This window comes from Corvus kubaryi, unplaced genomic scaffold (assembly GCF_017639235.1).
Source record: "Corvus kubaryi isolate FWS band 111438036 unplaced genomic scaffold, C.kubaryi_AGA036_p1.0 37256, whole genome shotgun sequence".
Lineage (NCBI taxonomy): Eukaryota > Metazoa > Chordata > Aves > Passeriformes > Corvidae > Corvus > Corvus kubaryi.
The window spans coordinates 5,517,756-5,535,024 of NW_024581076.1; the positions used below are offsets into that span (position 1 = coordinate 5,517,756).

At 40.9% G+C, this 17,269-nt stretch overlaps 1 protein-coding gene across 1 annotated transcript in view; it reads right to left on the reverse strand.

Annotated features, from left to right (window-relative positions):
• Positions 1 to 263: 263 nt before the first annotated feature.
• SLC35F2 (solute carrier family 35 member F2) overlaps positions 264 to 17,269 on the reverse strand; it is a 46,410-nt gene continuing 29,404 nt past the window's right edge. The window contains exons 3-9 of the mRNA XM_042023841.1: positions 14,992 to 15,167; positions 14,336 to 14,463; positions 8,716 to 8,875; positions 6,947 to 7,103; positions 6,102 to 6,154; positions 5,349 to 5,503; positions 264 to 1,621 (exon numbers count right to left, since the gene is read on the reverse strand). Coding sequence (XP_041879775.1) covers positions 1,403 to 1,621; positions 5,349 to 5,503; positions 6,102 to 6,154; positions 6,947 to 7,103; positions 8,716 to 8,875; positions 14,336 to 14,463; positions 14,992 to 15,167 — 1,048 coding nt within the window. The 3' untranslated portion in view covers positions 264 to 1,402. The remainder of the gene's footprint in view (positions 1,622 to 5,348; positions 5,504 to 6,101; positions 6,155 to 6,946; positions 7,104 to 8,715; positions 8,876 to 14,335; positions 14,464 to 14,991; positions 15,168 to 17,269) is intronic.

Below are 17,269 nucleotides of genomic sequence, written 5' to 3' on the forward strand. Positions count from 1 at the left end.
AGTACCTGTTGAACTTTTGTTTTCCTGTTGCTAAATAACAATCAGGTAAGATTTTTGCTGGAAAATTTTGCTTGAATAAACTACACCAGAAGCACATACCCAGTCTGTGTCATTTGATCACCAGTATCTTCAGAAAATACCGTATTTCCTTCTAGAGCAAAGCTTAGCCAGTCAAAGAATTATTTGGTTGGCAAAATTAGTCAATACAATTTTGAGCAGTAAAGATATCCTAGCTTAAAAAATAAGCAAACCAAGACCAACTCTCCAGCTGCTGAATACTTTATTCTTTTGTTACTTCATACACCTGAGCTCTGAAGTCTTGTACAAAATATAAAATAAAATAAAATCCCAGTATGGTTTTACTGATCTTAAAACTGCAGCCTTGTATTTTTTTATCATTTATTGTAAATATAAAGAGGGGTAGGAAAATTGCCAGTGTATCTACTGAAAGCATCTAACCTTTTGGATATTATGTCACTACTGTTGCAATGAGAGTTGGCTTAGATGATTCAATTTTTTGAAGAAATGCCAATTTTATAACAACTCTTTCAGCAGAAATGTGTCCCTTTTCAGGGAGAAATTCACTGAGAAGTGAACTTCTATTCAAACCTTTTTGCTTTCTAATCCAGAAAACAAAAACACTTTCAGTTCTACTGAAGAGAGGAAGAGCCTGCCTTTGCCTCCCCCACAGCTAATGGGAATGCACCAAACAGAAGGCCACAGAGAGAAACAGAAGGAATTATAAAAACACATATTCAGACTTCCCATACTAGCAAAATTCAAAATAAAATACACATAGCAGCCCCAGCTGCGACAGGGAGTGCAGCAATATGAAGAGATGAACATTTGGGTGGAATGTAGGCAGCAAATCCTTCCGTAGAGGAATGAAGTCCATGGGCACGTAGAGGGTGTGTGAATGTACTGTGGCTTGCAGAACCAGGCCCTGTGAGAAGCTGAGCGGCTTTTGCAAGATGCTGTTTGAGAGCACCCAGCACCGAGGGCTGGAAACCGTGAAGCCCTCAGACAGCATCGTGCAGATTTAAGTCCCTAATGCAATATAAAACATATTTGCTCCACTTAGTGACCTGAGAGCTTGCTTTGGCTTAGTTTTTTCCCCAAGCATTTGTTGTTAAGTTAATTAAGCACTTAAAAATAACAGTCTGTCACTTTCCAGAGACTCCACATAAATAGTAATCTGTCTTCATCTAAAGGCCAGATTTTCTGCAAGGGCAAATCAATACAGTTTCACTGATTGAGGATCTGGCCTTAAAAGTCTATCCAGTGCGTTAAACGCAGCACAGTACGACATGCGCCTTGGCAGTAGGACAATTCTCTCGATTAATATTTGAGGGAAATTTGGCAATTAAAAAAAAAAGCTCTGTTTTGAAGTGCTGCCATTTCTTTAATCAGTGCTGACCACCACAGTTTCTCCTCTTGTGAACTGCACAGCTACGGCTGGGGTTTCACTGTCGCTCTCCTCGAGCTTTAGTGCAGCGTTGTCCAAGCCGGCTCTGCTGGGCTGTGGCAGGGCCGTGGGTTCTGCCGTCCGAGTAGGAGTGGAGCAGTACAAGATGAAGCCCACCATGATGATAACAAAGGACAGGATGTAAAGACCTGAAAACTGGCAGAGGAGAGAAAGAGATGTGTTAAGTCTTGCCTGATGTAAGAACATGCCAATGCTGCCTTGTTTCAAGAATGTGAAAGCTACCCTTCCTTGTAAAAATTATTTTTATAAGGATTATCACCACGAGCTGGATTTGGGTCCGAAAACCAAAATTCAACAGCTCCATTTACTTAAAGACTTGGGCTGGTTTTCTCTGCATCTCATTTCCCAGACTGTTGGACAGGGAGTTTCCTCAGGTCTACATACAAGAATCTGAACAGAGAGAACAAATGGGTGTAAACACAGTCATACTGAATGAAAGTTGTTTACACATATGAATACTGAAACACTTCACCCCTAAGAGAATTTTGATCCAGCACATGCAAGTATTTCAGGTTCTGGCAAGAGATGAATCTCTGTGCTATTGCAAGTCACCAGAGCAGCTGGTTCTCTGCACAGATCTCTTAATCATCTGCAGGGCTAGATAAGTGTTATTACTGGATCAAAACCAGTTAGCTCTCTACAGCCAACAAGTCCTTGAAGGGAGAGGCTGGGGCTCCTTTTACAAGATTGATATTTGAGCTCTGTGAAGAGTGGTGACAGGTAAGAGTACAAACTGCAGCGGTACATCAGGCACTCTATTGTTCACTTGCCAATAATTGCCAAGATTCATCCACCTTGACAGAAAGATAAATAACACCAGATTCAATAATACCAAGTGTTGAAGTTATCCACTACCAGGAACACTTTTCAGCAGGTTTATTAAAATCCTCCATATTCCCTTTGTCAAACCAAACAGATTAGACACTAGGAGTAAGGACATAGCATATTCTACATGCCTCTGTCAACATCCTTCAACTTCTTTAGCTTCCTTAGACATGCTTAAAAAATATGTTCTAGTTTATCAGGATGAAATGAATGGTAGGACCTAGACAGTGGACTCTCATCCAAAGAAGACTGAGGCATCTACAATTAAGGCATTGCAATTTCTAGCTGGCAGTCACTTGGCTTGGAAACTCTTGGATGGCAACACACAAAAGGAAAAGCAGACTGAAACACAGTGGCCTTGTGTTAAGTGCCCTCTCTCCTCACCTTGTTGGCTGTTTGCCTGGAGGAGCTTGGACTCAAGCGTTCACTCCACACAGGAGGAAGCATCAAGCTCTGAACTATCCCAACAGAGGCAGCAGGATCACTTGTGGTCATACCCCTGACTGACTTGTTCCCATCAAATGGGCAGAGCCTGGGGCTGTATCCAATCACCTGCACAAATTCTCCAGCCTAAGGCCCTGAGTGAGCATGTGCCTGCATGCAAGGACCTGTGGCTGGGCAGCCACAGAACTGCAGATCCCTCTCACAGTGCAGTGCGCACAAGGCTGGAGGTGTCTCTGCTCCTGATGAGTGAATTCCTGCAGGAATGGATACAGTCACCAAGGCAGGGTACCAAAGCTGTTGCAGTGTAGCTGTGACCCAGGGCCTGCCTGTATGTTTGCAGCTATTGACACAGGTGAACAGTACCCACGCTGCTCCAACAGGCCTCTTTTTTTCCCTTTTGTTTTTGGTGAGAACTCAGTGTTCCTTTCCTGGGATTTTTTTCCTCTTCTTTTTATTTAATTTCAAATATTTCAACAACTTTGTTGCTTCAGACGCTGATTTCAGTGATATCCTCATTCACACTGCTGAGCCTAGAGAGTACTTTAAATGTTACTGGAGGACTGTATCTCCATCTAGTGTCTGTGCAGTATACTCCCTTCCACAAGGGTTTATACAACAAAAGCATTTGAAGACCTTTTTCAATATCTCTTGAGGGATTACAGGTATGTATATAATGAGATCATTAGGAGGCACAGCAAGGATTCATTAAGGAGTAAAAGAAAAAAAAAAAGAGTTCAAAACAGGCATGCAAAATTCACATTTCACTTAAAACAGACATGGATGGGGCCAAAACGTTAAGTGCATTAGCAAAATACTGCGCACAAGTCAAAACTTTGTCAATTCCTGGGCCTGGTCTCTGCTGTAGCCACCGTCTGTCATCCTGTGGTATTTTGTGTAAGTTTGTTTCAGAGTAGGTTCAGACCACAGCAATTCAGAGCTCTCCATGGCTCTCTCCACTCTACAGCCCAGCAGAGCCTCCAGCAGCTTGTCATGAAATATCATGTGATAATGGGGAATACAGAGCAATTCCCTGTATTTTTGCTTGTAGATTCCTATGTCCAGAGTGCTTTTTAATCCAGCAAACATCCTGCTTGGTTTCTTTGCCCCATAGGTAAAGAAACTATATGGTTAACTTGGCAATAAGATTTTCTACTGCTAAAAGCCGTGTCAAAATTGGGCTCTCTCAGTTCGTGGTTATCTCAGATCCTCTGATTATTAAAGATGTGGCATTATTATTACTCCCTTTTTTGCTACTTCATTGTTTCTAACCCCAGATGCAAGTTCCTATTTCAATAAATATCTGAAGTTCTCTCAACACAATCCCGAAGTCTTCCCTAATTCATTTTTCTTTTTGCTACCAGAATACCTTGCTGTTAGCAATTATGAGATGGCCTGCTCCCAGAAAAACCTCTTCCCAAAATAAGCTAAAAACCTGAAAAATAAAAATTTAATATATCCCTTCCAAAGCTCTTCTTCCTCTTTACTATTATGAATATAAATTTATAATCACTTCTTGAGTTAAGCTATCTGTGTGCCAAAATGCACGTTTGGAAGAAACTTAGAAAGGATTTAATTGTTATACCGTAAATATGGTTTGCTTCCTGCATTCATTTTTAATGGATGCTTTGTAGTTTGGAGCTAAGTTTGGAACCCAAAACAGGGAGGAAAGCTGAGCTAAGAGACTCTTGAAAAGGAAAATCTAGCTGCTGTCAGACCCTACCATTACCAGACTATGCACTGCTTTCATTTTCAGAAAATAAATCTCACCTAAAAGCTTCTGGCTGAAGAGAAAGCAACCACATGGAATAATCCAAATTAAGTTCCTAAGCAAAGTTCACAAGCGTCTCACTCAGCCCTTCCAGTCACCGAGCAACTGAATCAATTACTCCAATTGCTTTAATGAGCTAGGTTCTCACAAGTGATTCTGGATGAAAAGTGGAGGGTGGAATGAAATCCTTTTAGCACTGTCATTTAGCTTGAGCAGACACTGCCAAAAATATTTTAGAGCACAATAAAAGTAACTGCCTTTTGGAGAGTGTACAGAATTAACACATTTATCTGTATTTTTTCAGGTCCTTTAGTCACTCCTTAGCAGCAGCACAGAGAGAGCTTGATTCTCATCCCATGTTGATAATAAACAGACTGAAGTTCTGAAAGAAAATATTATTTTCTAAAAATCACACTGGTCCTCTTTCAGACACCAAATGCCTTTCAGGACAGGGAGATTCAAACCCTCTCCTTGGACACTTGGAGTAATGAACCAGATTTAATATACAGTTCCACAAAGGGCTTTCAGTGAGAACTCTATTATTGGAGCACCTCAGGAAATTATTTACTATCTCTTAACATTAACTTACTCCTTGAAGTGTGAAATGGTTTGAAAATGGCTCTCTGGCTAACGGTGCAAGGCTCTGTCATTAACTAAGCACACTCCTCCTGACTGACACCTGCCAACAATGCGTGATAGAAGCTGCAGAAATGTACAGGTGCAAACGACTGTTCTGGGGCTTCTAAGAACATGACACCTTATTCATAATTTTGGAGTAGAAACATAAGTGAAGGAATGTGAAAGTGAAGGAATGAATGTACTCACCTTGTAGTAAAACAGGAAAAGCCCAAAGAAGAGACTGTAGAGATCTGCAGTCAGAATCCCCAGGTTGACAGAGGTTGCACTGGTGACTTTAATCACAACCGGCATGAAGCTGTACAGCCCAAACATGCACATGGCAAAGGCTGTGAACAGCAGTGCTGCAAAGCAAGGGGACAAGTTACTCCTAAGGCACAGAACAATAATTTTAAAGAGCACTGATATTCTTCAGATGCTTTAAAGCTATCATTTTTATCTCCTAAAGATAGGGGAATGTACATGTAATAAAAGATTATCTTGTATTGCAAGAATTACTGTATCTATACAAGAAAGTTCTCATTCATTCCTACTTAAGAGCAGACTGAAGAAATTTAGAGCCACATTTCTTGATAACATTTAGTTCTGTTCAGGTCAAAATGTGTCAATTTTTCCATTACTTCATTTAGGAAGGGCAACAGAAAAATGCTCTTGTGATGTTTCAACAACATGTCAGTAATTAAACAGGTTTCATTCTTACTTATTTCAATTTATTCTGAAAAATTATTTCAAGTTATATGTAAAATGCTAAACCTGTTTTAATGTTCAATCCTGCAGACCCTCTCTCTTTGCTGAGCTGCAAAGTTTAAAGAAAATAAACTTGTGGAATGTAATATTAATGCTGCTTGTTATTCAGAGAAAGAAAAGCCCACCATCCAAGGTCTAAATGATTATAATTTTCCAGTGTTCTGTAACATGAACATTATTTTGTCCCACACATACCAACTTTCCAGTTCCACTGAATTTTCATTATCTCCTTATGTTCCACAATGGCTCTAGAGTCAGAGAAAAGATATAATACAGTAAAAAAAGGAAAGAAATCATACTCGAATAGAGAAGTTAATTACCAAAACAGATAAGAAACATTTTGACTTTTAAGCCATTCATTTTTTGTTTCAAATTTTACTTTATGACACTAACTCAAACATCTAACAAGCATGAAAAAAGACGTGAAAATTAAAGTGCCTGCAAGTCAAGAGCACTGTTATTTAATTCCTATGCCTTTTTCACAGGCATTTTAATCCTTCAGTGATTCAGTTTTATTTGATATACCATTTGAGGAAATTATTAACTATAATGATGAGAAATGAGGACTATATAATTCATTAGACAGACTTAAGTGCATCTGGTCTGGTACTCAAATGTGGTTATTTGTAAGAGTATACATGGCTTCATTTTAAACTTGAGTTTATTATGGAAGATCTCTTGCTAACAATTATCTCCCTAAACTTGTCCACAGAGAAAATGCATTAAGAAATACACTCCTGTGAACAGTTCTCAGCACATTGAGTATCCTCATAAGCATCAACAAAATCAAAAAGACAGCCAAGTATCGTATGTGTTCAATTTCAGGAGTTCAGCTTTAGAATTGCTGTAATAAGAGTAGTGCAAATAAAAAGGATATAAAACAGATGCTGATCAGCAACAAAAATCAACTCAAGTGGAAAGACTCCCATATAGGCCAAATACAGATGTAACAAAGAATTTAATAACATCATTTCAGGGTATACAAACAATCATCTGTAGAATATTCTTAATTAGTTTTAAAATAAATATTAGATCCTTACAGCTGTAGACCGCTGATAATAGTCCCAAACAAGCCCACCATTCCTAGAAACTCCACTCTGCTCAGATTTTTCACAATGTATTCCTCACTCACATTAGAAATGGCATACAAAGAAGCACCAAGAAGCACTAAGACATCTCCAATCACCACGTCACTACCTGTACAGAAATATTAATCCACAATAAGGGTAATGCCGTAAACACTTTTTAACTTTCCTTAAAAAAGCAAGCAAATTTATCTTGAACATCTCTATCTTCCTAGCTCATTCCAGGGAAAGGGGGAAGGAAACACTTTTTGTGTGTGGAGAAGAGTGTCTGAGTACAGACTCTGCTGCCTGCTCACCTCACCCTGCACAGTGTGGAGTGAGCTAAACCCAGCATTATCTCATCCCAGCCAAGACACTGCTGTATCATCCGGTCCAATTGTACTACTGCTGACTCCAGGCACTGTAGAGAGTTGAGCAAATTCCCAGTTAGACATGCTCTCTGCATTTTGAGAATATTGTCCCAACTTCTGCAGTAAGGCCTGATTCAAGTCTTGCTAAAAATCACTCTATTGATTTTTGAGGGACCTGGACTCAGCTCCAGGTTTATGACAGGTCCTAAGTGGGCACTGCAGACAGATGGTACCATGTGTCCTGCTGCAATGTATTTATGCTGCAAATGGGACTCCCTGTGCTACAATCACTCATCATTAAATGTCTCCATGCATCAGCTAAATAGCAAGAGGATCGTTGCTGTTTAAATCCTTCAATTGGTTTAAAATTTCCTTCCCTAAGCAATCACTAAGAAAATATGTCTAAAATATGAGGGTAAGCAGCAGTAAGGATCCCCAGGTCAGCAAATAAAGCACAACTGCCTAATGTCTCAGGGAAATATTCTTCTCCCTCAGGACCAAGACACTTGTATCACATAGCAGTAAAGCTAAACTTCAGTTTGTCTTATGTCTTACCTACAGTAAGGCCCAAAATTACACCACACAGACTTATCTCTATGCTGCCTGATGAAGGCAATGATCTGAAATTTACCTTCTCTCAAACCCTCTGGCTCTGAAAATTCAAAATTCTTATTCAAAATAAGATGGCTATGACTTGGGTTGATTTAGGCATCTGTCATTGAGAAGATGAGACCTGCCCTTATCTGCACCCAGCTGCCTCCTGGACCCCAGAGCCCAGCCTCCCTCACAGAGGTCCCAGGAATCCTGGCATCCTGTCCCATCTCCTCTTGCACTCCCATAGTAAGCCCCTGCTTTCCAGGCTGTGACCTTGGGGACACATGGACCACTTCTGTTGGGTCTGCCAAAGATAACGCTGAGAAGTCAGCTGCTGGGAGCAACTTTTTATTTTGTACTTGTACTCAGAGAAAACTGCAAATCAGAGAAGTCTGGCTGCCAGCAGGTTGATACTGTATAACCAAGACAAGGTTTGCAGGGAGAGGCAGGGAGAGCTTCCATTAAACCATCTCACATGATAGTCAAAGTGAACAAGCTTTCAGGAATGAGACTTTCCATCACGTCTAATGAACAGCAGCAAAATTTAAACTTAACACAAGTGGGGTTTTTTTTAAGGTGGAAGAAATATCCAAACATACAAGCAAAGAAATTCCACAGCTCCCCATAAAATCAACATCTGCTCTTCTTGGACAAGAAATAAAAATAGCAACATGTTCTCTTTCAAAACATAACTGCATCTGCTACTATTTCTGCTTTACAAATTCCTGTCCACAGCACGGACCATCTCTCTGCTCTTCCCCCCAATAAGGGACTCCTTACCTTCACTGTCCTGCCTCCCTGCCAAAATGTCTGCACCCACCATTGTTCCCACACCCAGCAAACAGACGGCAACAGCAAGAAAATGTATCAGCCTGTATCTTGCTCGGAGAATGAACCACGACAAAGCCATCAGCACAGGAATCCCAAAACAGTCCAGGAGCTGTGTGTACAGAAAAATGGTTTGAGTTAGAAACCCACCCCAAATCTGGACTGCAACATCCTGAAAGCAAATGCACAGGATCTTACTTCCAGTCATCAGATGTTAAGGAAACCTGCAAAGCAACCCCAGTAGATTGGTTTAAGAGAGGAGTGAGAGCCACATTTCCCCTTTGCAAGTGAAGGAGGAGCTGGAACAGTGGTCCACTTTCTCCTGGTAGGAAAGCACTGATTTAGAAACTCTTCTAATGATGGATCTAATCAATTTTTGCAGCTTCACAAATGAATGCTAGACGTTGCATCTAGCATGTTGAAACAGCGTTGCTCCCCGGGGCTCCATGTACACAAACCAAAAATCTGGAACTATTGATGGGTACAAGTAATCTGATTTTACATTGATGTGACTGTGACAAGGACCTGACCCTGCAGCTTTGGGTTTGATTCCCCACCCCCCCTCAACTGGCTCATACTAAAAACCAAAACTGGTATGTGTGTTGGAAACCATGTGCAAAACTGGTAGAAATAAAATAGGAAGGCAAGAACAGCTTTTCTCAAGCCATCTTCCTAATTTCCCAGCTTCCCACAAAAACACATACAAGCCACCAACGCATTTTCATCACTCTGTCAGAGCTAACCCTCAGTAGTCAGAAGCAGGTAACCCACTCTAATTCACCCAAGCTCCAGCAGCAGACACACAAGGCAGATGGAGTTTTGGAGCACTTCATATGTATTTGCAGACATTGCCCCAAGACGACTGAACAGCTGTGGTTCAAGGATGTCTGTGCTCCACGAAAAGCAGTGACTCTGACTCATCTTTCCTTTCTTTATTTTTTTCTCTAATGTTCCTATGTATCTTTGCTTTGCTGTTAGACCCACCCATAGAATCACAAAACTGCTTGGATTGGAAGAGACCTTAAAGTTCATCTAGTTCCAACCCTCCTGCCATGGGCAGGGACACCTTCCGCTCGACCACTCCAACCTCGCCTTGGACACTTCCAAGGATCTTCTAGCTATTCTCCTTTAGCACAGGAAACATCAAGAGTTAGCTGTGTACTTAATACAGAAGAATACACTGCAGCATAAGATGGGCATATTGTTCTAGAATAATCAAATACCACCAAGACCACTGGGCTAATCATAATTGGTTTAATATTTAATTCAACGAAACAGATTTTGTTTCTGAATTTGTCAAAGGCAAGAAAAGCTGTATTTTCTGACCTGTCTCAGTAGAGTGCCATGGAACTACATACATAAGGGAACAGCCTACTGCAGAACATATAGTCAACTTCCCAAAGACTCCTCAGAAATTACTCTCAAATGTCAGTCCTTAAAACTTGGCTTCTTGAAGTCCCAACAAAGTGTTATGTCCAGATCAGCAGGACTGGGGCATAATCCCTACAATCAAGACAAAAGCCCTTAGTTCTTAATGTTCATTTCCAGACTCTGCCTCAGTGCACCACTGCAGCCGACTTCTGTGCTGTGCCATTGTCCCCAAGGGCTTTAACCAAACCTGTTAATATTTTGATATGTCTGGTTTTACTTGTTCATAACTACACGTAGTAAAGTCTTACAAACATAGTGCTAAGGGAAGCTCTTAGAGATTAAAGCCTAACAGTCCCTCTAATCCTTCCATCTCTTTGTCTTTGTTCCTCGGATTGCCTCCAGCTTGTCCAGTTTGTAAAGTCTGTGTAGTGTAAAAGTACTTCTTTAGGCTGTATTATGAGATTTTACAACTACCTGAGTCCCAATATGTGATATCAAGTATTTCAATACAACTCTACGCTCTGGAAAATATCAGGCTTGAAAAAACATCAGACTATCTTGTCACTGGTCTTGTTCTCTATCTTACCCTTAGTCTAGTCTCAAGAAAAACCTGTAACATGTGACTGTTTTGACATCATGTTGTATCAAACAATAAGAAATACTACAAGCATTAGAAAGCAAAATTTTTATCCCTCTGGTAGTAGACACCTCTTCTACTAATAAGTAAGTGTTCACTTCCCATTAACTGAGATGCTAGAATGTAGCCTTCCAAACTCCAAGCAGATTTTCAACCCAAACAGAAAGAGTGGAAGTAAACCCTTCAAAAAACATCTTAATTAGGGTGTAAGGGAGTAGTAAATAATGAGCCAGAAGCTCTTTCAGTAATGCCAGATGGGGAATTCTGCATCCATACCAAGAACATACTGTAGAACTACAGCACCATGGTTAGAGAACTTGCAGCCAGGACACACAGGCACCAAATGGTGAAGAACACGCTCTGGTAATCTGTTCCAGGAGACAATTATCCTCAGTTACAGACAGATGAAACCAGATTTCTAGCTACTGGATCTTACCTTCCCTTCATCTAGTACATTACAGAGCTCCTCTGTACAGGATCAAGATCAAAGAGGTGCAAAGCAGATGTAATATCACGAAGAATTGTGTCAATGGAATCAGTTAAAACAATAAAGTTTATTTATTGAGCTGCTACAACATTTACAGCAGTTACTAACTACTATTTCCAGTAGAGCCTCTTCAAACTCTCACCTTATTCAATTCTAAATTATACTTTTAACAAGGGGAGAAAAACAGATAACCTGGTGATTTGATTTACAAATGTTTTGACTCAAGCCATGCTTTGGCCACACTGTTTATAGGAGGTTTTAAAAGCAGGGTAAATTATTAAAAGATGCTTTAATACATGGTTAATAAATTATCATAGACAGTTGGAGGTCATTGGTTTGCTTATAATTGCCAGCTTCAGACAGCTTTGTAAGCAAGAAAGCTCAACTGCTCAACCTGCTCATTCCCCACAAGATTCCCTCAGGGCAGCCTCCAGCTGAGCCCCAGGGGCTCATCCTATATTTTCTCCTATTGAGGCTAGCACTCTTCCATCAGCTGACAATGTGTCAATAGTTGCCTGAAAAACATTTCCATCTGAATTATCTACAGAGAAAATGCTAAATGTGCTCAATAACATGTTAAAAACATCAAACCGAAGCTACACTGCTTGGTTTTTTGCTATAAATCACAGAATCATAGAACACCCTGAGCTGGAAGGGACCCATCAGGATCATCAAGTCCAACTCCTGGCACTGCACAGGACAACCCCAAGAGTCCCACCATGTGCTTGAGAGCATTGTCCAAACACTTCTTGAACTCTGTCAGGCTGGTGCAGTGACCACTTCCCTGGGGAGCCTGTTCCAGTGCCCAACCACCCTCTGGGTGAAGAACCTTTTTCTAATACCCAACCTAAACCTCTCCCAACTCAGCTTCATGCCGTAATAGGTGGTGAAACCACAGCACAGTCAAGTCCCGCCACAAGACAGAAGGACACCAGCAGCAAGGAGCATCCTGGCACTGTCTCAGCCACAGCCCAACAGTTCAGTTGTGGACCAAAGACTTCTGTATTTACCAAGAAATGAGAGCTGCCATCCCACTGTTATGACCCTAAAAATCTCTAAACCCCCTTCTGTAAAATGCTGCTATTTGATAACTAAAGGGAAACCAGTTCTGCCTGTGTGTGCGTGCGTGAGAAAATACATGGAAGTTCCTTGCTGAGCTGAAAAAAACCTATCTTTGAAGCTATGTTTCATTGTGGTGAGCTGAAGCTCCAGCCAGACAGCATTTTAACAATGATTACACTGCATTTGGGAAGGTGCCATATACGCCTGTGTTGCTTTTATGGTTCCTGGGTACCCACTCGAAGCCAGTACTGCAGACAGGCCATCAGGCTGGGTGCTCTGAACCACAGGTACTGACGTAGCTGCAAAATTGCTTGCCAAAACCAGAAGCAAATGCCTTGCACTAGAGCAAATCCCAGACTTTTTGTGGTTCTTTTTTCTCCTGTATCTCATTTCTGACAATGGTGAGAAACTGGTGACTTCAGAGAAAGTGCAAGAAACCTTAGGGCAACAAGCAATTGCAACAAAATCGCAATTACTGAACTGACACAAAGCAGCATCAGTCACAAGGTTAACCACAAGGGAAAAAGCCTCAGAAAATGCTTGAGTTTTTGGCAACTGGGCAGGACAATCTATTATACCTATTCCTTCTTAATTTCTATAAAAGAAATCATGGGAATAGCTTTACTCCTTCTGAGAACTTGGATCAAAGTCCTGGCTTGTTCACCTGTAAAGTATAAGGTCAAGCAGGGGTCTCATAAGCTTAACTTGATCTTAAGACTGAAACATGTCACTTTTAAAACTTTGATTTCTTAGGCATTATTTGTAAGAAGATTAAAGACCTAATGAGTCATAACACATAAGTATGAAGTGGAAATGTGACAATAACAACCCAAGAGACACAACTGGTCTTTGGCAGTGCAAAGAAAAGTTACTGCAATTCTCTAAAGGGAGCCCGGACTGCAGGAGTTTATTGCTTTACAGGTAGTTCACTTAAATATTAACCCCTATTACTCTGACTCTGTAAAACACTGACACCTAAACTCTCCTTTCCAACTAACAGCCAAGTCTTCATGTTACTTTTTCTTTTATTCAGGTAAGTGGGGCCATGACCAGAGTCATAGATCCCCACCACTGGTAACAGCAGGCGTGAACTGACACAACCTGGACACACTCCCTCCTTGCTCATGCACCATCCTCTCCCTTGTTCCCACAGCAGCTGTGAAGTCACACAGTGAGTTAACTTGGGCCTGACACAGCTCACCAACAGTACAGGCAAAGGCAGGGTTTACTCCCACTTTACTCAGTGTTCTGAGTCAGTTTGTTCAAGGAAACTGGCCTCACAAGCTCAGAAGAATGCTGTTGGAGGCAGGAGGAAAGCACTGGCTCTGTCACCCTACACAGACAAAAGCTGCTGGAAAAGAAACTGCAGCTTTAGCCCTTCAGCTTATAGAGCTTTTTCAGAACACAAGATTTATCCTACTGCAGCAATGCAGCATCAAGCACTGGTGTTGCAGAGGATGTCTACTATTCCTTTAGTAGTGTGCTGACCTTCCTTCCACCTCTTCCAAAGAGGGCCCTGAACAGGCACATCCAAAAGCCACACGGCTGATCCCTCACTGCATGGTCAGCAACACCAGCTAACATTCAGTGTGTCCTCACAGGTGGGGTTACATCTCACAATGCCTCCTGCAGCTTCTAGGGCTAGGCAAGAGATCCACCTCACTCTCATCAGCAAGAACCCACACTGACTGACTGTCATCTGGTCATAAATCTTTATTTTGTGTCACGAGAAAAAACTGAGTGGCTGTCAGCAAACTCTTAGGAGTGCTTTTATCAAAATAATTAGGGTTCAACTCAAGAGCTGGCACAGGGTAATACCAGCCAATTTTCTCTGCTTCCTGGAAAGGTTATTCATGATACAGGATGCTCTTCCCTGTACTGCAGAGAGAAAATAGGTACTGGAAAGTTCTTTTCAGGCTTAAATAGCTTCCATGTCTGTCCTACAAATCTCATTTTAGAAATCAGTCCAAAACCATAATAAAAGCAGCAGTACAAAAAGGGAGATCAGTCCTTACCTGCACACTCGTGAGGGTTGTATACTGGTAGGCTTTTACAATCATGTAATTGGCTTCAACATCAGCCAGGCCCAAAAAAATATACTTCCACCACCTCTGTTTCAAAATCTGCCAAAGACTGCCACTGCCTGTTTAGAAAAAAGCAGCAATCAATATGTGTTTCTTTCCAGCCAAATGTTGCACAGGAATTTTGCTTTGTAGAAGCATAAATAACACCAAGATGTTTGACTTTGCCTGCCCCTGCTTAAGATACAGTAACAGGAAACCCAGCCTGGGAGGAGACAATGCAAATGGTGAAAAACCACAGAAATTCTTCCACGTGAAGAAAAACACAGGAAGACTAGAATTATTTAAAGAGTAAATTAATAAGAATAGGAGGAATACTAAATAGCTTCTGGTGACAAAGCTTGTTACAACAAAGCCTATTTTGCCTAATATAACATAGGACTTCAAAGAGCACAAAACTCTAAACAGATATAAAGTTATGTCAAATTAAATGCACATTTAACCTGTGAAAATAATTTCCATGTGTTACTATAAAGCAGGAACTTTAAAAACTAGGATGAGTATTGAGTTCTTTAGTTTCAATTTCTGAAAGGAAAGTTATAAAGAAAGAAAAAGATGAACCAGAATCTCCCATCCCATATTTCACATACCAGTCCTAAATGCCAGCATTGTTGTATAAACTAGAAGCAGCAAAGAATAGTTGATGAAACTTTGCAACATTGGAGTATTCACTTGGTATTTTTCTGCCAGGTACTGGCTTGTTACAGCAGTCCCACAGATAAACAAGGAAAGCATCTGGCCCAGAAATATAGTTTTCCAAATATGCCTGTGAATAAAAGACAAAACAGTAAGCTTAGAATTAAACATTCAAGTTTCTAAAAAAATATTTTCTAATTGTACTGGGAAGATGCCATTTTTTTAAACTGACACTTTATTCTTTTTCTACTCCCTACCACTGTTGTTCTGATCTACAGGTAAGCAGGGTTTTGTGTACACAGAAGATCTAGTCTGACCTCAGGACAGCCACGTGACAAGTGAGGCCAGTTCAAACCACCAAGCATGCAGACTGCGATTACTTGCAAGGATCTTCACCAGGTCACCTGGACAGGCTCTACCCAATAGCAGGTCCTATTCTTATTAAGCAGGTTTTGAGTTAAATCGTTTGTCCTCCACTGAATTCCATCCTGACTTCAGTCAACAAAGATCTACAACACGAAGATAAAGCATAACTACCTTCAGGCTCGTCTGAGACCTGAGTTTTAGTGAGCTGAGACCTTAAGCTGAGCAGTGCTAAGGAAACACAAAACTATTAATGATAAAACCAAAGAACAGCTCAGTTTGGAAGGATCTGAAAGACCATCTGGTCCAACCTTTCATGGGAAAGGGAGCCTTGATGAGACTACTTAGCACTCTCTTGCAAACTTCCAGTGATGGGAACTCCACAACATCCCTGTGGAGGTTGTTCCAGTGATTGAGCGTTCTCACCTTAAAATAAATCTTTCTTATAATAAGAATTATTATAATTAATATTTATAGTGGATTTTTTCAGTTCTGCTGTAACTGAGGATGGAGTTAAGAATGCATTTTGGGTAAGATCATGTTTGCATTTACAACTCCTCTTAAGTCCCACACACAGCCAGGGGGGGAAAAAATGAAAAAACTTATGTTCTTTTAGTACCAATTCTTCACCTAACATAAGATAAACTATTTCAGATGATCCTAGACAAACAGGAGCATGTAACTCTATGTATCTTTTGGCTTGCTCTTTCTCCTGCCAGTGGAGCCATGCAGATTTATACCACCCCAGTTTCTGCACATGCACAATATACAGTGACAGGAGCTCAGCCCCATGCTGTCTGTATAGGTCTGCCAAGTTCACATTTAATCTGTTACTCTGAAGACTACTGATGGAAATTTAACTGTCTGCACAATTGATTCATTTGTTTTCACTCAAATTAATCGAGTAAGGGAAGAAAGGACCCCATTAGGATTCTGCACCTACCCTGTGCCCACATCTCTCCACACTGACTTCTGGCAGGACACCCATGTGTCAGGCACACCACCTGATAGTAACACCAGCTGTTTTCCCAAGGTGGGTGACTTCAACACAGTAAATGGCAGCTCATCCTGCTGTGCTGTGCCATCCAGCTGCCAGGCAATGCGAAAGGTGTGTTCAGCAGCGCTAAAGCTGACTACAATGCTACAATCAATCCCTCCTTTTGGAAGGGAGGCATCTTCCTTGCACAGATTCTAATGCACCTGCATGAATTCTGTTGTCAATTCAGCCTGACACTGAGCTCTTCTGACTTTGAAAATGCTGCTGAGCACATTTTTCTCTCCTAGTCCATTCTGATGAGACAGCAAATCTCTACAAAGTCCAGCCACGCTGTACTTCCACGAGATATGAACCACATGCTTTACTACAGCTTGCCTTGCCAATCCCAGCAGAAGTGCACATTCACACTTTAAGTATTATGCATCATGTGACAATCTTGTAGGTACTATCCAGTCTCATCTGAGTAACTCTTACTGGTGTGTGAAAGAAAAACATTCTCATTTCTAAATACATATGGGGGGATGGTGGGCGGTTTTCATTAAAAATTGCAGAAGAAAACTTTGAAGGTACCTTACTTCTATTAGTTCTATTTTAACTAACTTCTTTTTCATTTCTTTATATTCTGGTCAATAGTCTGATTGTGCTATTTAGTGAACAAATCAGACACATTCTGGCTAAGTATTCTGGCTGATGCAGGAATATGTTTTTATGTTCATGTAAAGAATTTAATCAGTTGCCATTAGAATAAATGTAATGTAAGTTAGCTAAAATTTCAAGCAGGTATGGATGATGATTCCAGCTTGTCCTTTGCCAGCCCTGTGAACTCTGTCTCCTTTGCAGCAGGTAAAATGACAGAAGACCCATTGAAAGTC